The sequence below is a fragment of the Mobula birostris genome, chromosome 10, assembly GCF_030028105.1.
Source record: "Mobula birostris isolate sMobBir1 chromosome 10, sMobBir1.hap1, whole genome shotgun sequence".
Classification (NCBI taxonomy): domain Eukaryota; kingdom Metazoa; phylum Chordata; class Chondrichthyes; order Myliobatiformes; family Myliobatidae; genus Mobula; species Mobula birostris.
This window is the reverse complement of record NC_092379.1, coordinates 125841004-125867393: the sequence shown is the minus strand read 5'-3', so window position 1 is coordinate 125867393 and position 26390 is coordinate 125841004. Positions and strand designations below refer to the sequence as shown.

General features: G+C 42.2%; 1 protein-coding gene across 5 annotated transcripts in view; it reads right to left on the bottom strand.

The window, feature by feature from the left end:
• col4a6 (collagen, type IV, alpha 6) overlaps positions 1 to 26308 on the bottom strand; it is a 448523-nt gene extending 422215 nt beyond the window's left edge. For 4 of the 5 annotated variants that reach the window (XM_072270936.1, XM_072270938.1, XM_072270940.1 and 1 more), the window contains exons 1-3: positions 25817 to 25944; positions 25580 to 25713; positions 25372 to 25420 (exon numbers count right to left, since the gene is read on the bottom strand). In XM_072270936.1, coding sequence (XP_072127037.1) covers positions 25372 to 25420; positions 25580 to 25590 — 60 coding nt within the window. In that variant the 5' untranslated portion in view covers positions 25591 to 25713; positions 25817 to 25944. Of the gene's footprint in view, positions 1 to 25371; positions 25421 to 25579; positions 25714 to 25816; positions 25945 to 26157 lie in introns of those variants that run through there. The other variant, XM_072270937.1, reaches the window with a different exon arrangement.
• Positions 26309 to 26390: the final 82 nt, after the last annotated feature.

Sequence of the window (26390 nt, the reverse complement as noted above, 5' to 3'; positions counted from 1 at the left end):
TTAGGATTTTTATGACAGCTCTCTTCATATTGCTACTATCAAGGAGGTAGTATAGGAGCCTGATGACGCACACTCACCATTTCGGGAACAGTTTCTTCCACTCTGCCATCAGATCTCTGAACAGACAATAAACACCACCTCACTATTCTTGCTCTCTTTTTGCACTACTTATTTAATTTAATTATATATATTTCTTATTGTAATTTATAGTATTTTAATGTATTGCACTGTACTGCTACCACTGAACGACAAATTTCACAACATATGTCAGAGATATATGACTGTGGCATGGTAGCATAGTGGTTAGCACATCGCTCTACAGGCGACCCGGGTTGAAATCCTGCCACTGCCTGTAAAGAGTTTGTACGCTCTCTCTGTGACTGCGGAGGTTTCCTCTGGGTTCTCCAGTTCCCTCCCACAGTCCAAGGACGTACCTGTTGGTAGGTTAAATGGTCATTGTAAGTTGGTCCGTGATCAAGCTAGGGTTAGATCAGGGGATTGCTGGGCAGCGTGGCTTGAAGGGCCAAAAGGGTTGATTCTGCGCTGTATCTCAATAAATAAAATTAATAATAACCCTGATTCTGATGTTGGTGAGGCCAAATTTAAAGTATATTGTGCATTCCAGTTACCTGCCTGCAGGATGAATGCATGCGGACTTCTCCCCCTCAGATCGAATGATACTATACTAAAGATCATAAGCTTAAAGTGAAAGATGAAATACTTAAAGGGAATCTGAGGGGGAATTTCACTCAGAGGGTGGTGCAGATGTGGAACAAGTTGCCAGCCAGACTAGTAGGAGATACGAGTTTGATTGTAATGCTTAAGAGAAGTTTGGATAAGTACATAGAAGATTGGGGTTTGGGGGGATAAGGTCTGGGTGCAGGTGGAAGTGAGTAGGCAGAAGATCAGGTCGGCATGAATTAGATGGGTCGATGCTATAGTACTCTATGATTCCCACACATGTAATCTGTCTGAGCACCAACTAAACATTTACCAATGAAAACAATGCAAGTTAATTTCAAAGAAGATGCTGTATAGCATAGCACAGTAAAGGCTAACCATGGTGTTGATTCGCCACACAAGCCTCCTCCTATCTTATTTCAGTTTTCCTAGCAATTTAACCCTCTAGTCTAAGGGTTCCCAACCTTTTTTTTATGCCATGGACCAATACCATTAAGCAAGGGCTCCATGGACCCCAGGCTGGGAACCCCAGAAAGGGTAAGCAGAAGCGAGGAAGAAATTGAGTGGTAGTCAGGATGACAGTGATAGCTCTGGCCTCCATGAACTGTAGAGTAGGAATTTGGTGGGACAAATTTCCCCATCAGTTTCCCCCATCTCTACCCTCTCTTCCACAGGTTAATCACAGTTTTAATGACTATTGCTGGAAAATGCACACTTGTACATGTTGGTTGGGAATTAGATCAGACTTGATAGAACCCAATAGTCAGATAACCTGCCAGCATATATGTCTAGGCTGAGATGGTGTGGTAACTGGGACAAGGTAGCCGAAGGCTAGGTCTGTTATGCTGTGCAATGGTCCTACAGCATAAGTCACTAGGCAAACAACAAGTAGTGTAGACAGAAGATTAACAACCTGATTCACATCTGCTTTGAATCATTCTTTTGAGTCATCTTTGACCAACCCAAGCTCTGTTTCACCACGTTGGAGCACAGGTTAGAGTAAATGAAGAAACACCTGGACAATATCAGAAGTTGGCGATACAAGACATGCCAAGAATGCGAGAGTGACAGAAACCTGGAAACCACATCTTCGATTAACAAACACTTTGGGAGGGTCAGCAGCCACGTCTCAGCCCTGCCCCACACTTACTGATTCATGCATGACTGGTTAACCAAAACCACTTTGGAATGTGGGCTTTCGTCTAACAAAAAGCTACAGGTGGATGCAGAGAATTCCACAATACCCACTGATGTTGCTTTGCAACTATTTGTGTTCAAATACAAATTAACCAAAGCAAATACACTACAGTTTAAAACAATGTGCTATAACAAAATGGTTTTCCTTCCAAGAGTGTACAGACAATAAAGCTATATACTGCCAAATAATATTTCTACTGAATACAAATGATGCATATGGTTCAGTGACAATGCAGAGTTTACCAAACTGAATTTATGATAAGCAAGCTTACATTGACCTCAGTATCTGTGGCCTGGGAGTGGGTAGCAACCCATCACCCAAGATATCCCCTCTTCTCTCTGCTACAATCAAGGAGGTGGTACAGGAGCCTGAAGACACACATTCTCTGTTTCGAGAACAGCTTCTTGCCTTCCACCATCAGACTTCCGAATGGAAAATGAATGCATGACCACTACCTCAATATTTTTCCCTCTTTTTTACACTAATTATTTAATTTAATTTTCTTATATATACACTTCTTATTGCAATTTACAGCTTTTATTATTGTGTGTTGCAATGTACTGCTACCACATCGCAAACACATTTTGCGACATACAGAACGGCAGTGATATTAAACCCAATTCTGACTCACTGTCATTTTGTGAATGCTGTTGGAAACTCCTCCCCAACCCCCACACGCTACCACTCATCTACACACTGGGAAGCAATTTACAGTCGTCATCAACCTGCATGCCTTTGAGTTACATAGATAGAAGCTATAGCGCCCAGAGAAAACCCCACGCAGTCACAGGGAGAACGTGCAGACTCCACACACAGACAGCCCCAGAGGTCAGCATTTAACCTGGCTAACCAGAGGTGTTAGGCTGTTGCTGAAGGGAATCTGACCAAAAATCAGACACAGGCTACAGCACTGGGTGTGTCAAATCCTTAAACACCAGACAATACAGTCTGCAGGCAGAGAAGTTGAGTGATGGTAAGATAAGGCTCAGAATCAATATTGCCTCACCCAGTCAAGACGACCGCCACGACTCACGTGGTTAGAGCAGTAAGGTAGAAAGGCCTCAAACATTCACCACATTTAGGTGACAAAGAGAACTTAAGTCAACAATGAACAAAAATCAGGAGCAAAAAGGAATTTGTGACAAAGGAATATACAACTTTTTTTCTACTTTCCGTTCAATGGCTTCTTCCGTTTTCACTGAACGTTGGGATACTGTCCCATGTCTATCTGCCGTTCCCCTGCTAATCCCTTTGATTGAGACTCCCTTTGGTTATGGAGATGGGGTGCGGTGCTCATGGTTCATGAAGTGTTACAAGAGATACCTGACAGAAAGCTCAGAATAAAATAAATCAAGGCCCAACTGAGTTCTAATAGCAATGCACAAGGAAACCCTAACTCGTTTATATCCCAGTAAGCAAGCAGGTATCTCCAGCTCCATTCTAGGTATTTCTCACAATTACATCAACTGGTAGCTTTGAATCAAATGGTGAAAGAAACAAATAGTCCTCAAGAGAAAGCTATCTTTTTATTTTATCTACCTTGGCTTGTTTTGGAGTTTGAAAAGCAATTTTTAAAATCTGCAGATTCTGGAAATTTGAAATTTAAAAAAAAATGACAAGCAGGTCTACCAGCATCTGTGGGACACAGGGAATCACAACCTAGGGTCCACGAACTCCTTTCTTAATGGTATAGGTCCATGGCATAAAAATGGTTAGGAACCCCTGGTGGACAGATTCTGGGTTGATGACCATCATGAAAACTGGAAGAATTTGGAAAATAGGCATCTTTCACATTGCACACAGAAGTTGGGGGAGGTTGGTGGGGGATTATAAGAGAATGTGTGTGTGATGGGATGGGCAGCTAGGGAAAATGAATTATCGAAATTGGTAATGACAGAGGTGCAATACAGTCAGCCTGGAAGAGGTACAGCTGTACGGTAGACAGAGTAACCAGAAACAAATAAAATGCTGGAACTATGAAATACAGAACAGAGCAGTTCATTGACATGGACAAAGAATGCTGGGTAAGCCAAGCAAGTCAAGCAGTAGTTGATTTATATAGTAACTAGCCCGGGACTAAAGAGCAGAGAAAAATTGCAGATGCTGGTAATCTGAAACAAAAACACTCAGCAGACCTGTCAGAACTGGCAGACAGAGAAATAGAGCCAATAGGTAATGTCCCCCACAGCTACTGTGAGAGAACATTAACTCTCCACCCCAATAGAGTCATAGAGAAGTACAGCACAGAGACATGCCCTTAAGTCAATCTAGCCCAAGCCAAAATAACTTAAACTGCCTCGTCCCATCAACCTGCACCTGGACCATAGCCTCCCATACCCCTACCATCCATGTACCTATCCAAACTTCATTTAAATGTTGAAATCACGCTTGCATACACCAGTTCTGCTGGCAGTTCATTCCACACTCATGACCCTCTGAGTGAAGAAGTTTCTTCTCATGTTCCCCTTAAACTTCTCACCTTTCACCCTTAACCCATGACTTCTGGTTGTAGTTCCACCCAACCTCAGTGGGAAAATCTTGCTTGCATTTACTCTATCTATACCCCTCTTAATTTTGTATACCTCTATCAAATCTCCTCTTAATCTTCTATGTTCTAAAGAATACAGTCCCAACCTATAACTCAAGTCCTCCAGACAAGGCAACATCCTTGTAAATTTTCGCTGTACTCTTTTAACCTTGTTTACATCTTTCCTGCAGGTACATGACCAAAACTGCACACAATACTACCACTCTACCCACAATTACCACCAATATTCAATGTTGTTGTTTCAGAGCTGCCCGATTCAACTAAAAATAAATAGTTCAATTTAGAGCTGTGGAGTGCCTGATCATGAGATGTTCATTGAGCTGAGTTTCATTGGAGTAACATAAAAAGTCAGAGATAGAGTGGTCAAAGTGGGAGGGGAATGGAGAACTAAAGTAACAGACAGCCGAAAGCCCAGGATTGTCCTTACAAGCTTAATTGGATTGTTTTGCAATCACTCAACCTGCATTTGGTTTCTCCAGTATAGAAAAGGCCTCTTTGTGATACCAAAATATACTCCCATAAATTGGTCAACATGAAATGAATCACTGTTTGACGAGGAAGGAGTGTTTGAGTACCTGTACGTCAAGAAGAGAAGGCATTAAAGAAATACTGAATCTCCATACATGGGAAGGTAACAAGAGAAAGGGAGCAGGCTTTGGGTGAGATGGACATATGAACCGTGAAGCCTTACAATGTATGGTTCCTTTGGAAGCCTGGCAGGGGAAGTTGTGATATGCAGTTCCATCACTTTGAAACTAAGGAGGGTGATCTGTTGACTATGGGGGTGGGTGGGATGGGAGATGAGGCTAAAATTCCTGTCAACTGAGGAGGAGAGAAATCTACAGGTATTGAAAAAGTAAAATATCTCAGAAACATTGGCAAAGAAATTTTAATCATTAAAAGAGATGCAATGAATCTAGGAAATTCTGGGAGAAACTAGGAGAATGGAATAGAGACTGACATGAGCAAGGTGGGAAGAAGAGTTGTCAGGGTCCTCTTCTTCAACATCAAAAAGATAAAAGAGATAGTTATCAACCTCAGGAGAACTTGAACAACTCTTATCCCTTTTTACACCGGCGGCACAGCAGTGGAAATTGCGAGCAGTACTTATGAACTTCTGCAGATGTGCAGTAGAGAGCATCCTAACTGCGTGGTATGGAAACGGCACGGTGGCGGACAGGAAGGCTCATCAACGAGTAGTCAAAACTGCCCGATGCATCATCAGCACCAGCCGACCCACCATCAAGGATATATATACAGAAAAGTGCCGGGAAAAGGCTAGCAATATCATGAAGGATCCCACCCAACCTGCTTATGGACTGTTTGTCTCACTCCCACCAGGGAGGAGGCCATGTAGCATCCATGCCAACATTACCAGACTCAAAATCAGTTACTTTCCCCAAGCAGTAAGACTGATCAACACCTCCACCCACTAACAGACCCCACCACCACTACTTTATCATTTCTTGTCAAGAGTCACCTTATTTGCAGACACCGCTACCAAGTGGCATTTCATGGACATATAATCAATTTAGCTATATACGCTACCTTATGTATTTATACTGTGTTTTTTTTAATTGTTGTGTCCTTTATCTTACTGTGTGTTTTACGTGCTGCATTGGATCCAGAGTAAGAATTGTTTGTTTTCACTTATAGTTGTGTAATGGAAACGACATTAAACAATCTTTCATCTTGAATCTTGATGGCTCGTAATACACACCTTTTCCTTTTCAGTCTCTGCTTATTGCAGACATTCCCTTTGTTCTTCCATTGATGAATCTTCAAAAGGCAATGCCTCAGAAAGGTAGCATCCATTATTAAGGACCCTCTCCACCCAGGACAAGGCATCAGGGAGGAGGTACAGGAGCCTGAAGGGACATACTAAATGTTTTAGAAACAGCTCCTTCCACTCTACCATCAAGTTTCTGAATAGTCCATGAATTCATGAACTCTACCTCACTATTTTACTTAATTTTTACACTACTTTTTTATATATTGCTTATTGAAACATAACACGCCCTCTTCTTATTACTACTATCGAGGAGGTAAAGGAGCCTGAAGACACACACTCAGTGTTTCAGGAATAGCTTCTTCCCCTTCACCATCAGATTATATATACATATATAGTACTTATGTATATATACACACACACTTCTTATTGTAATTTACAGCTTTTATTTTTATGTCTTGCAGTGTGTTTCTGCCACATTTCAATAAATTTCACAGCATATGTCTGTGATAATAAATATGATTCTGATTTTTTCCCCATCTCTCCCCTTTACTTGGAATGTAAAAGTTGACCATTGCATCAGTTCCGATTCATCCCCCAGTGAGTGTTGTTCATGGGATTAACCTGAAAAGTTAACAGTTTTCTTTTATCCACAGATACGGCTGGACCTGCCAAGTATTTCCAACACTTCCTGTTTTTTTTTTCCCTTTTGTTAGAGCTTGCCCTGCTCTTTGATACACTGATCTAGACGGCTTTCATCTGTCTAGCATTGCCAGCTGCTATGATTGCCTGATGGGAGACAGAAAGGGATGTCTGCCAAGTCACTCACCGAGAGATTACACTGAGTCATTTCTAGGCTGAAATATCTATCGTTGGTGGCTGCATCTCCAAAGTTTTGCCCTTAGTTATCACTTCCCTTCTGACTTACAGGGAAACGATGTAGCTTGCCTGTCAGCCAAGTGCTTCAGCCACTGCTTTAACCTTTTAGAGCAGAAACCTGCAATATTGATAACTTTGGAATGCAGATTGAAATACTCAGTGCTGAGAGAAAAATCCAACACATTATCTGCTAATAGTTTTCACTGAATTCTTTGCACAAATACTAGCAGTGATACAAGGCTCCTGGCTCGCCAAGTCATCCATTATCAATGAAGTGAGGTCACAGCCATGATTTGCTGCTGCCGTCAGGAATGGTGAATGGAAAATCTCCTCCCTGGCTCACCAAAACAAAGACTTCTTGATCTTCCAGGACCACCTAGGAAGGTGCTAAACACTCCAGAGGGTAGAACATGCTATATCACTAGAGTGATTGCTCCATTGCTCCATCCAAGAAGCTAATGTGAAGGGTCAATGGGCTGGGAATAAATGTTGCACTTTTTCTTCCACTCCCTACATTGCTGAATGTAAAAACTGAGGTATCATGCATTCTTCTTTGAACAAGCAGATTAGACTGCTCCAATGAAAGGTGGAGCTAAATCAAAGTATATTCATTATCAAAGTATATAGGTAATATACAACCCTGAGATTCATCTCCCCACATACGGTCACGGAACAAAGAAAACCATGGAACCTGTTCAAAGAAAAACATCAAACCTCTAATGTTGAAAAAAGAACAACTTAGCATAAACAGCAAAAGAAAAAGAGTGAAAAGCACAGAATATGAAACAGAATATGACCACAGTCAATGAAACAGTCTAGGAACAAAACTATCTTACCCAACAATGTCACATAATGAAGCCAGTAAGACTGCTATTTTGATCTGAATTAACACTCCCACCTTATGTAATAGCCCTGGCATTAAAATCTGCTACATATTCATCATATAAAGTAATGCCAAAGTCAACTCATTTTTAAATAATATTAAGGGTGCACTCACTGGATTACTACATGACCAAAAGATATAAAATATTAAAGGTGACATGTTGCTCTCAAAGCATGGAATTAGTCTCAGTACCAATTCCCTCAGGATATTAATGCTGCTTTCTGGACCTGGCTGTTGAATAGTAAAGAAACACAGCCAAAAACTAAAGAAACAGACAGTAGATACTAAGAGAGATTGCTATTCAGGATACACATTTTACTTACATTGAAGGCTGTCCTTCCCTTAAGCAACTATTCCTAGACATTTAAGTTGGGTGGGTAGGAATGGATTGGGTATACTATAGTGTCAGTGTTACACTCGTCTTCTAAATTCATTCTGCTGACTTCATGGGGCGAGTTTAACCAGCAGACAAAACCTGAACAAATACTTAACACTGGCAACTACCAACCTGCAAAATACACTTCATTTTCTATTTGGTTAAAGTGGATTGCCTGAATAACATTTAAAGCCATTGCCATAGTTCTCAAAGAGCAAAGGCACATGAAAGTCCTACACCTCAAAGTTCAAAGTAAATTTACTATCAGAATATGTATATATCATCATATACTACCTTGGGATTTATTTTCTTTCAGGCATTCATGGGAAAATAAAGAAATACACTCGAGTTTATGAAAAGCCATACATAAACAAAGACTGACAAACAACCAATGTTCAAAGAAGATAAATGGTGCAGGTAAAAGAAAATCTACACTAAGAATGTGAGTTGAAAGAAGTCTATAGATTGTGGAGTTATCCACACCAATTCAGGAGGCTGATAGTTGTAGGATAATAATTGTCCCTGAATCTGCACCTCCTGCCTGATAATACTAGTGAGAAGAGTACATGGCCTGTATGACGTGGCTCCTTGGTGATAGATGCTGCTTTCTTGTGCCAGCATTCCCTGTAAATGGGCTCAGTGATGGAAGTGGTCTGGCTGTGATGGACCGGTCTGTATCCGTCACTTTTCGTTCATGATGCACTGATCTCTGAATAGGATTCCACATGGAAGTCCATGTACCTGGGTTTTGAACAGTTCAAGGTAAATTTATTATCAAAGTACATATATGTCACTATACACAACCTTGAGATTTATTGTCTTGAGGGCTACGCAATAAATCAAAACCCATAGTAGAATCAATGAAAGAATGCACCAACAGGACGGAAACCAGTGTGCAAAGGACAAGAAACTGTGCAAATACAAAAGAATATTAAGAGTAATAAATAAATAAGCAATAAATATGAGACCATGACCTGAAGAGTCCTTGAAACTGTGTCCATAGGTTGTGGAAACAGTTCAGTGATGGGACAAGTGAAGTTGAGATGTGGAGAAATTACTTTAGCCAAAGGGTGGTGAATTTGTGGAAATTGTTGCCACGTGCAGCTGTGGAGGCCAAGCCATTGGATGTATTTAAGGCAGAGATTGATAGGTTCTTGATTGGACATGGCCTCAAAGGTTACAGGGAGCAGGCCGGGAACTGGGGTTGAGGAGGAGATAAGAAAGGATCAGACAATGGCAGAGCAGACACAATGGGCCAGATAGCCTAATTCTGCTCCTACGTCTTATGGTCTGATGGTCTTATCCTTTTTGGTAGAAGACCCTGATGGTTAAGGGGTAATAACTGTTCCAGAACCTGGTGGTGCAAATCCTGAGGCTCCTGTACCTTCTTCCTGATGGTAGCAGTGAGAAGAGAGCATGTCCTGGGTGGTGGGGGTCCCTGTGATGGAAGCTGTTTTCCTGCAACAACGCTCCATGTAGATGTGCTCAATGGTTGAGAAGGCTTTAACCTCGATGGGACTGGACATATCCCCTACTTTTTGTAGCAATCAAAAAACAAAATTTTGCAAATGCAAAGAAACAGAAAATTCCAAAGTACATAGCAGCTCAGACAACATCCATGGAGAGTGAAGCAGAGTTAATGTTTCAGGTTGAAGTCCTGTTGTCAGAACAAAATATCTCAGTTTCAAACAAACTTTTCACTGAGCTTTTTGAATGAAAACTTGGTAACACCATCCCTGCACCATCCCAAAATGATAGGAGAAGACAGGAGGGGGAGGGATGGAGCCAAGAGCTGGACAGGTGATTGGCAAAAGGGATATGAGAGGATCATGGAACAGGAGGCCCAGGGAGAAGGAAAAGGGGGAGGGGGGGAAACACAGAGGATGGGCAAGGGGTATAGTCAGAGGGACAGAGGGAGAAAAAGGAGAGTGACAGAAAAAATGTGTGTATATAAATAACGGATGGGGTATGAGGGGAAGGTGGGGCATTAGTGGAAGTTAGAGAAGTCAATGTTCATGCTATCAGGTTGGAGGCTACCCAGACGGAATATAAGGTGTTGCTGTTATCCCTTTTGCCAGTCACCTGTCCAGCTCTTGGCTCCATCCCTCCCCCTCCCGTCTTCTCCTATCATTTTGGATCTCCCCCTCCCCCTCTCAAATCTCTTACTAGCTCTTCCTTCAGTTAGTCCTGACGAAGGGTCTCGGCCTGAAACGTCAACTGTACCTACTCCTAGAGATGCTGCCTGGCCTGCTGCGTTCACCAGCAACTTTGATGTGTGTTGCTTGAATTTCCAGCATCTGCAGAATTCCTCGTGTTGGCCTCATTTTTCCTTTGCTTTTATATTATTCATTTATTTCGTAATGTAATGTAATTTCATGTCTTTTCACTGTACTGCTGCAGCAAAACAACACATTTTACATCATACAAGACAGTGATAAAAATACTTGATTCTGATTCTGAGGGGCTAATGGAACCCATGTTAATCTTAAACATCATAACTCAGACTGGTTAGTTAGCAAAAGGGAAGTAAAGGAAGTCTGTGGGCAATCATATAAACTTAGAATCATTTCACTTAGAAACAGGGGTAAAGGGAGAGGCTGCTCTATGCAATGAGTCAGAGACAGGCGCATAAAGGAAAGAGGGAAATATAAGATAGCCATGTGGATACAGAGTGAAAGATCTAAGGAGGGCTAAGTGAAGCAGATAAAATCAGATTCAGATACTGAGGGGTTTAATTGGATCAGTGGGAAAAATGTGACAGAACAATCAGAACAGCATTACTGCAAAAATTCCATACAATGGAATGCTTGCATATTCAGCATTGAATATATTTAACCAAAGGCTTACCGTAGAGATGGGTTTTAAGATGTTTGCTAAAGAAACGAAGAGAGGTAAAGATTCAGAACGATCCAGAGGGAATTCCGGAGTTTAGAGAATCTGCCCATGCAGTCCTGAGTGCATGGTGAGTAAAGTAGGGGGTGGGCAGATACATCAAAGGTTACGGGGTGAAGACAGGAGAATGGGGTTGAGAGGGAAAATAAATCATCAAAGATGGAAAGGTGGAGCGAACACGAAGGGCCAAATGGCCTAATTCTACTCCAATGTCCAATGATCTTATGGTCTAAAGCAGGGGTTCCCAAACCAGAGTCCATCAACCCTTTGCTTAATGGTACTGATCCATGGCATAAAAAGGCTGAGAGCCCCTGGTCTAAAGGACCAAAGTGTATTTTGACTCCCTGTCTGTTATAAAGAAAAAATACTCAAGATGTAACATTGATTTGGAGCTCCGACCCCTGAATTGGGGTTCCAGACCTTTAATTCGGGGCTCCAGTTCATTTATATTGAGTCCGTTATCAATGTTCCCCTCTTGTCTCCAGTCCTGCTTTTCAGAACTGCCTTCTTCAGTCTACTGAGCACCTGTAGCACCTGCAATAATATCTTATTGGTAAAAATAGCAGTTTGTAGATTAAAGCTTTGTCATCTCTCAGCACGCTGAGAGAGAAGTGTCACTAATCTGGACAGCTTTTGCCTCCTCAAGCAAGTTTTGTAACTAAATACCAAGATAGATTTTCAAAGCATAGAAATCCCAGAATCCAAGATTCCCTCAGTGTTCTGCTCTTGTACCATCAGCTTAAGTCAACAGGGTAGACCAAAGGGTGATCCGCCCAGAAAGGATCTCTGTGCAACTGATCAGAGAGTGTCTTAAAATGTGTAATCCTCAGGATTACCCATACAAGAGTAGTCTAGACCTTACTGAAGTTCCAGGGAGATATTAGTGACATCTCTAATAATCAGCTAGATCTTGAGCAAGTGTGATGAGAAATTACAATTCCTTGTAAGGGTAGTACCCAGAGTGTAAAGAGCCCAGATGGGGTGGAACTTGAAGCATGCATCCAAGACAGTTTCCTCACACAATATATAGAGCAGGGGACCCCAACCTTTTTTTTTAATGCCATGGATCCCTACCACGAATAGAACGGTCCATGGAACCCTACCATTAATAGAAAGGTCCATGGACCCCACGTTGGGAACCCCAGATACAGAGGAGCCTGCTCGGAAAGCAGCAATACTGGCTTCCCCTTGGGAAAAAACAGTGGGTCAAGTAAGTGAAGTGGCAGTTGAGAGCACTTTGATTTAGTACTATTAGTTTTAATATAGTTATAGAAAAGGATAGATCAGCTCCACAGGTTAAAGGACTGAATTGGTGCAGGGGCAACTTTGAGGGTATGAGGTAGAATCTAGCTGGGGTTAACTGGTTGACTACTTAAAGGCAAAGGAACAGTTGGAAAGTGGGAGGCTTTGAAATAGGTCATATCATAGCGCGCGCGGCCTCTCCGGTGAATGATATCTGTATTTGTTAAGTAGGGTACCGTGCACAATTCTAATTTGATGGAGACAGACATGAGAGCACAGAGGAACATCTGGAGAAACTTCTGAAATGCCCACTTCGCTGCCGCTGCTACTGTGTGGTCCGGAATCTCCAGAGCAGAAGGCCTCTGAGTCCTCAGCTTTGCCCGTTTCAGTGGCCGGGATGAGGGCAAAGTTGCTTGGCAGAGGATGGCGCTCAGGAGGCTGTATCAGAGGGTCTAGTCGGAGGCTCAACGTTTTTGGACGGACTCAAGAGTCGGCTGTGGTCGGGTGCTTCCAATGCATTGGCAGTTGTCGGTGCCTGGAAGCTTATGGCAGGGAGAATTTCTCCCTTTTTACCGCCTGCTATCGGGGACTCGGGAGTCGATCGGGACTTGAGACTTTTTTTTACCGTGCCCATGGTCTGCTCTTCATCAAATTATAGTATTGCTTTGCACTGCTGTAACTATATGTTATAATTATGTGGTTTTGTCAGTGTTAGTCTTTGGTTTGTCCTGTTTTTTTGGTGATATCACTCTGGAGGAACATTGTATCATTTCTTAATGCATGCATTTCTAAATGACAATAAATGAGGACTGAGTGGCCTCATAATCTAATCTAATCTAATCAAGTACCTAGGGCCAGCACTGTCCTATTCGGGTGAAGGCTAAACATTCCAAGTACAGTGAACCCTAGTGGACAAGAAGTATTGAGTTCTGGTCAGGATAAAGAAAAAATCATACATCACTTCTAGGCTGCTGGGTTTGAAAGAATCCCTTAAAGAATATAAAAATGTTTAAAACCAGATTTAGAAGTTCTCCAGGGAAAAAAGGTCCTAACCTATTTAATTTTTCCTTATAACTCAGGTCCTCAGTTCTTGGTAACATCCTTGTAATTTTTTTCAGTACCCTTTCAATCTTATTTGCATCTTTCCTGCAAGTGACCAGAACAACACACAATAAAAGATCTCACACGAGGCTCACAAAAAGAGCCAGAAAGTGAATCTATATTTATCATCTCCCACTGGATGTTCTGTGCGACACACAGAGGGTTAAGGTGCACCTGCTGCCAATCCGGAATCGCCAGAGCACAGAAAGGAACCTCAGCTGTTCGACTGTGAGAACATCAAAGCAAACGTTCATCAGCAGGAAGCCGCTGGACAACTGCAGAGTCCAAAAAGTAAACGGGTGTGCAATATTACCATCCTTGTACAAAAACTTCCTTCAAGTGATCATCACAGAAAAGAGAGGGGCTAGTTGTCCCAGGCTGACAAGATCTACATGGCTTTCGTGTAATCCCATTTGTAGAATCCTAAAGGAATCATTACTTCTCACAGATATCAATAGTGTGTTCATTCAAGACCAGTATGATGTTCTCCTAAGGGGTTATTCCTTTAATGGAGAATGCGTGTGCGTCACTTTGTTTAACATAGGGAGGTTGAAACATGGACAGCCACGACGCGGTCCTTGACAGATCAGAGTCACGGTCCAAAGGCATGGAATACAAAATGACCGGGGGCAATTTGCTGCTACAGACTTCCTCGGCCTTCACTGATACTGTGACTTGTCATCATCTTCCACCAGTTCCACTAGTAAGGTCTTGGATGAATTGCTCTTTTGCAGGAACCTCCCCCTTTACCTTACCAGCAAAGGTGACCCTACCAGGAGCTAAACTCCAGACGGCATCACTCTTGGGATCTCAGGACTCACAAGCCTGTCCAACACGACAAGGTGACGATCAATGGAGAATATACTTCTAATAGATATAGTACAGGTGGCAGGGTGGGGATACGTCTCAACCAAAGGAGATGTAATGTACTCCTTCCTTCTGCTAGCCTGCAGGTCACGCTTGGGCAAGGTGCATCACCTGCTTAGCCCCTGAGGCATGGTCATGTGAAGCTATGGGGACAGCGGCTGGATGGTCATATGAGCAGCTGGTGCATATGACAGATCCTGGTTATGCAAGCACTGACACCAGGCAGACAACCTCTGAAGAGTATTGATAATGGCTGGGGTCACCCGTCTTGTAAAGACACTGCCCAGAAGAAGGCAATGGCAAACCACTTCTGTACAAACAGTTGCCAAAAACAATTATGGTCATGGACACACCATGATCGCCTATGTCTTATGACACGGCACCTAACGATGATGACCAATCAATGGATTTATGACAATGAAGCCAAGCTTACTTCCAGGGCTGTTTATTTGACAAAGTAATTGACACACATTTCGTATTTTACAGAGATGACTCTTAAGCAATGCTTCTTTTGAATGGAGTGATCAGCAGAATCCATATTCAGGGCAATAAGGTCAATGCTGGTGAACTAATACTTCAAACAGGAAGATGTGCGATACGCAGGAATGACTAGCCAGACCAGCTCATTAATGTTACTGGGAAAGTAATTATGTCACTAAATCCTATCAGATAGAATCAATTAGCCCCACTGCCATCGACTTAGCAGGTTCCAGCTGGACATGAAACAGGAAGCCCATCAGTGCTTTATTGCCAGTTTTAGTAACATCCTTATGAACAGATGGCAAATGCAGTGTTAAGGATATGGGAACCTATTCCCAAATCCTCCAGACTTCAGCAAGGGAAGAGACATAATACTTTCATATTCAATGGGGAGGAATGAGCAGTTGACGTTTTGGACCGAGACCCTTCATCAGGACTGGAAAGGAGAGGGGAAGACGCCAGAATAAGGAGGTGGGAGGAGGAGCAGAACACGAGCTGGCAAGTGAAGGTTGAAACTAGGTGAGTGGGAGAGGAGGGATAAAGTGAGAAGCTTCCTTTTCTACCGTTGTCCACTCTCCTCTCCTATCAGATTCCTTCTTCTTCAGCCCTTTACCTTTCCCACCCACTGCCTGCCAGCCTCTCACTTCTCCACATCACAAAAACACAAACCTGGTCATGCCTTGAAAAGATTAGTTTTATTTGTCACATGCACACTGAAACATTGAAACGTTCAGTGAAGTGCATCATTTACATCATCGCTTATGATGTGATAGGGATAGCCCACAAATATCGCCACACTTCCAGCACCAACATAGCATGCCCACAACAAGTTGTAGAGTAAAGGGCCTTGATTACTTGATTAGTACGGGCATCGATGTTGTCATGGGGAGAACAAAATGCCTTACAGACAGTGGTGATAATCGAACCCCAATCAAAAGCACCTAACCCATCTGACCAACACCCCATCCTCTCTATCCCCTTGCCCCCATCCAACCTGAGAGATTGCCAAGGCCAAGGGCAAACTTTTGCTGTGCAGGACAGGAATACCCTCAGAAGGCCAGCTGTGCCTAAACCAGGCCAACAAGGGCTCAGGCTGATGTAGGATATTCTGGCCCCTTGCCAAGCATGGAAGGCACTTCCAATGTAGGTATAATTGTGGTTTAATACCAACCACTGTCTGCAAGGAGTCTATACGTTCTCCCCGTGACCATGTGGGTTTCCTCCGGGTGTTCCTGTTTCATCCCACATTCCAAAGACGTATGGTTGGGGCTGGTGAGCTGTGGACAGGCTATGTTGGCACCGGATGCATGGTGACACGTGCAGGCTGCCCAGTGCAAGTTGATTTGATACAAACACCACATTTCACTGTACGTTTCTCTGCACATGTGACAAATAAAACTAATCTTATCGTACAAAGAAAGTGTGAAAATCTTTGCGAGCATTCTAAGTTCTCTGAATAAATCAGCCACAAAGTGCAGGAGCAGGGTGGAAAAGAAAGATTTCAGACCTGCTATCTGCTGAATATGACCTTGATGATTTTATGGTATGAAAATTAACCAGACTGCAAGACGTTATCATGCAGTTGGACACACAAGCAGCTGTGAGGGTGTACAGGATACTCAAATCACAGGAAAAGAGCAGATGTGGTCTAGCAGGCTAGGACCATGTAAGATATTAACCAAACCCCAGCTAAAGCACCATGTCATTGCACGAGAGGAAGGAGCCAGATAAGCGTGCACAGGAGATTTATCAGGATAGTTCCACAGCTGGAAATTGTAAGTTTTGAGGAACTTCTTCACTCAGAGGGCAGTGAGAGTGTGGAATGAGCTGCCAGTGGGAGTGCTGGGTGCCGGTTCATTTTCAACATTTAAGAGATATTTGGGCAAGCGGGGTATGGAGGGCCATAGTCCAGGTGCAGGTCGATGGGACGAGGCAAAGTACTAGTCTGCATGCACCAGATGGGCTGAAGGATCTGTTTCAGTGCTGAGGTGCTCGATGACTCTATGAGAGTCATTTGGAGCTAAGACTGATGAGTGACTTTATGGAGGTGCTTAACATTATCTTCAGGCCAGACAGGGTAAAGCAGGCAAGCCAATAATGAAAAAAATAGGTTTAATTCATTGATAGATGGTTAGAGGGAAATTGAGTAAAATGATTCAATGCAATAAAATGGGAGCATTTCAAACTCCCTTCCTAAATATGTGGAGGCCCAACCCCTCAGCACATATAAAAGTATAAGATGAATGCTTCAACTGTCATAGCCTGCAGAACTATGGATAGTTTCTGGCTGACATGGACCAATGGGCTGAATGGCCTCTTTTGTACTAAATATTTATTTGGTTTTGTGATTTCAATTTACCATCATTGAACTTACCCTCTCCATAACTGAATTACTCTCTTACCACTTCAACCAGCAGCTTATACAATGCACAATTTCCGCAAGATAAGAATAATGAATATCTCCTGGCTTTTAGATTTTCTTTTGCAAAAATAAATTGGTGCATTCATATTCATGTTACCTAACTGATTGAGGTTATATTATCACACCTACATGCAGTGGCTGTCTGCAGTGCCCCCACTGATGAAACAGGGTTACTGCAGCATGACATGCAGTTCTATAACAAAAAAAATCAACAAAATCTCTTACTCTTAAAAAAATGGGTAATCTGCATCCTGCTAATACCACACCCCATCACTCAAAAACTGAGCTCTGTCTGCTCAATACTATAGGACACTGACCGCTAACACAAAAGATTCTGCAAATGCTGTAAATCTTGGCTAGAGGAATTCAACAAGTCAGGCAGCAGTTATGAAAGAGAATAAACAGGTGCTGTTTTGGACTGAGACCCTTCATCAGGACTCTGATGACGATCTTGATGAAAGGTCTCAGCCTGAACTGTCAACTGTTGACACTCCTCCCGTAGATGCTGTCCGACTGCTGAGGGCATTGAGTATTGTTGTAAAAAGATATCTAATTACATATTTTCATTATTTGACTTGTAAACAGCAAAAGAAATTATCCAATTGGAGACACAAAAGACTGCAATGCTGGAATCAGATAACAATCTGCCGGAGGAACACAGCAGGTCAAACAAACACTATGAAGGAAAATGAACTGTCAATGATTCTGACTTAAGAAGGCCATAATCATCCTAAAGCCCAAGAAAAATAAGGTAGTGTGCCTTAACGACTACAGCTCAGAGGCTCGGACATCCTCTATCATGAAGTGATTTTTGGGGCTGGTCATGGCAAACCTTTGACCCTCCGCAATCTGTCTACTGCCAAACAGGGCCACAGTGGATGCCCTCTCCCTAACACAACACTCATTTCTGGAGCATTTGGACAGTAAAGACACTACATTAGACTACAGCCCCACCTTTAATACTGTATTTCATGCAAACGCATCTCCAAACTCCTTGATCTATGCCTCAGCACCTCCCTTTGGAACTAGATCTTTGATTTCCTAACCAACAGACCACTATCAGTAAGGATAGGCAGCAATATTTCCCCCATAATTATCCACAACACTTGTGCCCCACCACCTACTTTACTCACTGTACAGACATGACGGCATGGCCAGCTTCTACTCTAAGTCCATCTATTAGTTTGCAGAAGACAGCATCATGGTAGAATGAATCTCAAATAATGATGGGTCAGAGTACAGGAAGAAGGTAGGGAGCCTAATGGGATGGTGTTATGACAACAACCTCAAGTCAGCAAAACAAAAGAGCTGGTCGTTGACCAGGAAATGGGGGGGGGGGGCCATACCTAGTGACACCAATTATGCTGAGATCAAGGCGGTTGAAGGTTTTAAGCTCCTTAGTGTTAATATCACTAATAGAGTGACCCGTTTCCAACCACATAGTCGCCATGGCCAAAAAAGTGTGCCAGCACCCTTACTTCCTCAAAAAGCTGAAGAAATTTGGGCTGCCCCTTTTCTGATCAATGTACCGAAGAAAGCATCCTCTCCACACACATCACAGCTTGGTACAGCAACCACCCTGTCCATGACTGTGAGTGAGTGCAGAGAGTTAGGGACAGAGTTCAGCACATCACGGAAACCGAACTCCCCTCCACAGACTCTGCCTACACTTCTCACTCCCTTGGTAAAGTAGATCCCACACACCCTGTACATATCATTTCTCCCCGCCTCCAATTAGGTAAAAGCCTGAAAGCACCCACTACCTGGCTCAAGGACAGATCTTATGCCCCTGTTATAAGACTACCACCATTCCCCAAGTATGGACTCTTGACCTCAAGATCTACCTAGTAATGGTTGTGCACCTTTTTCTCTCCTGGGCCTGTACTTCCTCTGGAACTCTAACAGGTCTGCAAACTGTTATTGTTTTCCCTTGTACTACCTCAGAAAAACTGATGTAATGAAATGATCTGTACAGATGGCATGTAAAACAAAGCTTATTTTTTACTGTACCTCAGTATAATATTATATATATATCATATATATAATATTATATATATTATATTATTATAATACCCCAATTTTCCTTGGAATGTAGAAGACTAAGACGCGGTTTGATAGAGGTATACAAAATTAGGAGGGGTAATGCAAGCAGGCTTTTTCCACTAAAGTTGGGTGGGACTATAACCAGAGGCCACGATTAAAGGCGAAAGGTGAAAAGTTTAACGGGAGTATGAGGGGAAACTTCTTCATTCAGAGAGTCGCGAGATTGTGGAACGAGCTGCCGGCCAACACAGGTGGTGCATGTGAGCTTGATTTCAACATTTAAGAGAAGTTTGGATAGGTGCACAGATAGTAAGAGTATGGAGGGCTATGGTCCAGGTGCAGGTAGTTTAAATGGCTTGGCATGGACTAGATGGGCTGAATGGCCTGTTTGTGTGTTGTACCATGACTGCAAGAGAATAAAAGGCATCAAGGCATCAAAACCGATGTCCAGTTAATTTGGTTTGCAATGATATTCCTTTGCTGCTAGTTTTCTAACACTTCCTCTATGTAAATCGTCATTTGGTTAGTTATTCAATTGTAAATAATACCATTTTACCTTTTTACTGGGGAATTACTTTATATAAGTCTTTCATTTTCCTCACTTCTCCCCCACTAATCTTTGAGTTTCTTTTCTCTTTAAAAAAAAAGGGCAAAGAAATAACATCTCCCACTCTTAGCTGATGGTCACTCAGAGGAATGTGAAGACAGTGACGTACAACTTATACTGGCATTTTCTACCCGTGTCATACTCTACCATCCCTCCCTAACCCCACGCTGATTATCTGAGGTGAAACAGTGTTCCATTGTTCAACAGAAAATGCTGTAATTCTGCAATACCTGAGGGAGTGGTGTAATGGTAGACTAGACACTCGTTTTCTAAAATTATAAATGCCTGCATTTTCCCACTTAGTTTACATGAAGGTACCTGATTTGCTTCAGTAGAACTTGATCATGGTGTCTGCCTCCCTCTTTATTAAACATGGAAGAGACCCAAGGTAAACTACAGTTTGGAATATAATCAAATGGTTCAGCTAATTCATGTAATCATGAATAGATATCTGAGAGTACAGTACAGGCTACAGTGAAATTGAGGGTTTGATTTACCATCAATCTTAGATGCAAGATTTTGTTTGAACTTTATTCAGTCTGTCGTTGTGTGTGATTGGGTCAGGTGAATCACAAGGGTCCCTGTTGACTCAGTTCTCAGAGACAGCATTGCAAATGACCTCATCAGAATTCCAAATGCTCTGCATTGTCCTATGCTGAGCAGTACAACTGTGTGAAAATTTTAAAAAAGCACAGGCCCAGGTGATGGTGATCTAGTCCAACTCAGTCAAATAGTTAACTAATACCTTTTGTGCAGTCTCACCCAGATTAAATGTGAAGCAAATAGTAAATATCCTGCATTCATAAGATCTTGAAAGAGATTGTATCTTTCCATGCAAATGCATAGGGGTCAAGATTTAAACTAAAGCTGTCATCTGAATCCAGAGATGTTAAGAAACAAGCACTCATAATTTAGTTTGAAATGTGGGACAATCTACACCAATGAACTCACATGATAAAAAAAATCTTTAGCACTTAATACAACACAGAGTCCTTTCAGCCATTGGAATCTCATGCCCGTCCCCAAAAGTAAAATCCCATCAGTCTCAACTCCCACCCCCAACCTTTCCTATTTCTCTGTTGCCCTACAAATTACTTTCTCTCACAAGCCCCAATTCCCCTTTTTAATTCTTTTACCACTTACCTGAGGTAAAAACAAACTAGCAGTTGCCAGTCAGCCAACCAACAAATCCTTACAGAAACAGGAGCAACTAGAGAAAATACATACTGTATGACCACTACGAGAAATTGCAAACTCCACAGTGAGCCAAGGGTTGAAATCATAGAAGAGCTTTCTGGATCTGTGAGGTAGCAGTGTGAACAGCTTCACCATTAATATCTCTGCAGCAATAACTCTCTTAGGGAACACAGGAGTATCTCCTTACCCAATGACCAATCAGGATGCAGATCTCAAAATAAGACTGTATTGTTGAGCATAAATACATTCAAGGGACAGCTAGAAAACACAAATACACTCACTAATCATTTCATTAGGTGCATCTGTAAACCTGCTCATTAATGCAAATATCTAATCAGCCAATCGTGTGTTAGCATCTCAGTGTATAAAAGCATACAGACACGCTCAAGACCAAACATCAGAATGGAGAAATAAACGTGATCTAAGTGACTTCGGGCATGGAATGACTGTTGGTGTCATATAGGATGGTTTGAGTATCACAGAAACTGCTGATCTCCTGGGATTTTTACGGACAACAATTTCTAAAGTTTACAGAGAACTGTGTGAAAAACAAAAGCAGCCTGTGAGCAGCAACTCTGTGGGTGAAAACATTTTATTAACACGAGAGATCAGAGGATGATGGTCAGATTGTTTCAAGCTGACAGGAAGGCAACAGTAACTCAAATAATCACGTGTTACAACAGTGGTGTGCAGAAGAACATCTCTGAATGTACAAAATGTCAAACCTTAATATGGATGAGCTACAACAGTGGAGGACCATGAACATGCACTCAGTGGCCACAAGGTACTTAGTAAAGTGGCCACTGAGTGTACATTGACAGAAACAGATAAGAGAAATGGAAGGAGGCTTCAATGGAGTATTAGCATCATCACTGGTAGATGGGCCAAGGGCCAATTTTTAATCTGTATGTTCTGTATAACAAAACTCATTGGTTTGTCATCAATTGCAATCAATATTTACGTAATTATCCTTAAAGTCTATTCTTAAATAATTAAAAACACATAAAAGCAAAGCTACTTATTTGTCTACATTAATTCCATGTACATGTTGAGATACAAACAATATAAATGTGAGTTTATCTAGTTACAACATTCAATCTTAAATGGAAATCATTGTATCTACCAAATATTTTTCATGGCAGTACTGTTAAGCTATAATCAGCTGGTGTAACTGCTGTTTTACTCATGATGTCTTACTAGTAGCACATTCCTTTACAGGGGAAGTTTATCCTGGGTTAGTCTAAGCAGCAAAAATAAACTATGGTAATGTGTGAAAATGGGACCAATTCATACAAATGTGCTAAAATCAACTACTATTGACGCCAATTTAGTGTTTGTTCTTAATGAATGGTTTGTCTAGAAAGCAGATCTGACTATGAGTTAATATCAGAACATTAACCTTGCCTCATGACCTCTGTGTGTAAATGTACTTCCCTCTATTGACCAGAACCACATGGGACTAGGCAAATTCTAGGTCCAGTCATTGAATGTGCACAGAACAGTGACCGCCGTTTAAGTGGGACAGCACTTGTTTTAGTGCCTCTCAGCCATTGTGTCCACCATTACTGATCAGTGATCTTATCAGAGATAGTAAATCAGCCGCCAGCATTCGTCACCTGGACGCACAGCCAAACATTGACCCTGAAGACGGCCAATGCCCATGTAAATATTTAACACAATCATTACCTGCAGAAGAGAAGAAAAAGTAACACAGCACTTGATCCTCCCAGAATTCACCATTCTTAAAGACATCATGACTTTCACATGGACAGGTGCATGTGAATTAGCGAATATGCTAAGAAGAGTTTGGTATTTGACATTTGTTTTTAGTCAAACCTAATCTGAGAAATAACCCTGCAGTTCATGAATATCACTGCCTAATTGCTTACAGTTAGATTAATTTGTGTTGCTTTTGCTTGTTTTGTCACTTTGTATGCTCTGTTTCATTGTGTTGGTCTGAGCATTGTGGGTATGCTATGTTGGTGTCGGAACGTGTGGCAACACTTCCCAGCTGCCCCCAGCACATCCTTGGGTGAGTTGGCCATTAACACAAATGTTGTGTTTCACTGCATGTTTTGATGCACATGATAAATAAATGAATCTGTATATAAACTATTACTCACAGTGGCCACACTGCTTAATAAGGATTCTGATGCCACAGTTAATTGGATCATTACACATTGTAAAGCAAAGCCACACAAAGAAAGCAAAGGGTCAGGTTCTATCTCAGGACTGAGCCAAGCTGACAAATCTCAGCAGGAAACAGAGGAACATGTTACTGTTGGCATAACGCTATGGAAGGGGATTCCCAGAAAAACATCTTACTCCTGATAAGGTGTAAAGTGCAAAATAGAATTGAGTTACATAAACACACACAAAATGATGGAAGACCTTCATCGGGTCTTGGCTCAAAAAATCAACTGTTTATTCTTCTCCATAGATGCTGCCTGACTACTGAGTTCCTCCAGCATAGTGTGTGTGTGTTTTACTCTGGATTTCCAGGTTTTGCAGAATCTCTTGTGTTTATTAAGTTACATTATTCAAGACAATTAAAATATGCAAAGTTAAAAAATGCACCCTTTATGTCTCAATGGAATGAAAAGCTTACTTTTACATTTTATTTATTTATCTATTTATTTAGAGATACAACGTGGAACAAGCCTTTCCGGCCACCGGGATGCACTGCTTAGCGACCCACCGGTTTAATCTTGGCCCAACCATAATGACGAATTAACCTACCGACCGGTGTGTCTTTGGACAACGGCAGGAAACCGGCACACCCGGAGGAAACCCATGCACACACGGGAAGAATGTATACCTTCATTACAGACGATGCCATAACTGAACTCCGAACTCTCATGCCCCCAGGCAGTGCTAGCGTCATGCAAACTGCTGCACTCCCATGACGATGCCTTTCACATTCTGTTCGGGACAACTCAAGCACCTTGTTGCCAATAAAATGTATGGCAGGAGTTTCCAATCTTCTTTATGCCATGGACCAATACCATTAGGCAAGGGTCAGTGAACCCCAGGTTGGGAGCCCCTGATATAGTCACACTGATGTTTTGTCCCATTAAGTGGTGACAGGTATAACCATGTAAGACTCTGATTCCTGAGGGGGGCACAGTAGCATTGTGGTGAGCACAATGCTTTACAGCCCAGGTGACCCAGGTTTTACTCCCACCCCTGCCTATAAGGAGTCTGTACATTCTCCCCATCACCGCATGGGGATTTCCTCCTGGTGCTCCAGTTTACTCCAACAGTCCAAAGAGGTACCAGTTGGTAGGTTAATTAGTCATTGTAAATTGGGGATTGCCGAGCCACAGCTCGATAAATTAAAAAAATAACAGCAATCCATTTGTTGCTAGCAGGTTCCGGAGAGACACACTGACTAACCCAATTGTATGTTCTCTGGCCGTTACCCTCAGTATTTGATTGGCTGTTATAATAGTCACTCATCCTTGCCTAATAAGTAGGCAGAACACTAAAGTATGTGCATTTCCCTGTGTATTTAATCAATGGTCAAACTGATTTCTATCCACTGCGTTGCCATGGGGATCTCACCCAGGTGCAGGGTTTACCCCATGGCTTGCTATTAAGAAATGACTCTGTGAACTACACGCTGACGATTTTAACCCATTGTAAACTTGCCAGTGTCAATATACCCCACCAGTGACAGCTTTTAACCAAAAGGCTAACAACATTGTTCCAGTGCAATTCTTGAACAAAAATAATTTCCCCATCAACTCCTTACCTGAACCCATTCTTTAAATGATTATTTAAAATCTCCTGAGAGAGTTCACCTCTCAGGTACAACATGTTAACGACTGTTTACAAAGGAGTATTAGAAACATGCTTCATTTCTTTTACCTTTAGCAAACCAGATTCCTTTTTCCAAAAAATATTTGAAATTAGTTTTTTAAAAAACAAAAAAAATCACATTATCATGTCTCACAATCAATAAAGCACATCCTCAACCGTAGCTGTTGTATATTCAAAATTATCCATGGAGGTTAGATACACCCATAACATCACAAAGAATTTGAAAGCCTTGTTTCACAGATTTCTTGTGGGGATACATTTAGGCGGTTGAGAGAATTGGTAAGGTGGGGGGGGGGGGAGAGGAGGGGGGAACCTCTTGCCGGAGTCAAGACAATATGCAGTTGAAGCATTTATCACGAACAGCTCGCTCAAACGTAAGAAAATCGTCCTCCACATAAACTCACCGCTCGGACAAGATCAGCAACCAGGCAACCCAGGACTATTAGCAGAATTCTGTAAAGAAGTTTTAAAAGGTTCAGTAGGAAGCATCAGAACCTGCTCTAAGAGCACCCACAACAGTTATAAGCGAGGTAGCTCTTACTCCTGCACGGCTGCAGGTCTAAATTAAAGCTTCTAACAAGGTTTGCTCGATTCCTGAGAATTCTCACTTACCCGCTTCTCATTTTGATGGAGGTTGGAACTCTCGCTGCCGAACGGGAGATTTCAGGGTTGCCTTCTGATCACCTCCGAACGATCGAATTGTGTTGCCTCGGTCATTGAAAGATCACCGACTCTCTACGCACCATCTTCGGCGGGCGGGGGGGGGGGAGAGAGAAAGCATGAATTTGAATTGCAAAGTAACGGAGCGAAAAGAAACACACACCGAATAGATTAAAGAATAAACTCTACCTCACGATGGTAAATAAAAACGGAACGTGTACGCGGCTAAGTAGAGAGTACAATCGGAACACACGCGGAACCTTATCTCTCCGTCTCCGCCAGAGAAATCGATGCAAGCATTTACGGTCCGGGACTCGGGAGAGGTGCTGGGGGAAGGGGGAGGAGTCTTCATACTGAACCTTTTAGAAAGAACCCCCCCCCCCGCCCGATGTACAACATATTACAGTCTCATTCCAAAAATAGGAGCAAGTGTATTAGTACGATTAGACGAACAGTAGCAGAACGCCCAAGTAACTAGTTCTACAATGTTAGCCGATGTTTTAATAAATTGTTTAACATATTGTACTCACTTCTTTATCATTATCAGCAAGCTATTTTCTCTAAGCCACCCTCAGCCTCCAAAGAACTCTTTGAATTCCTTGCTAACGCTATTGTAGGTTCTTTAATATAACCGCTAAAGTAAAATAGTTCCACACAAAGAAGTTTGCTAAACTTCCCCCCCACCCCAGTCCGCTAAAATAATCAAAGTTGTGCGGAAAAAAACAATAGAGGAGATGTATGTGGAGGGAGGCGGGGTTGTTGA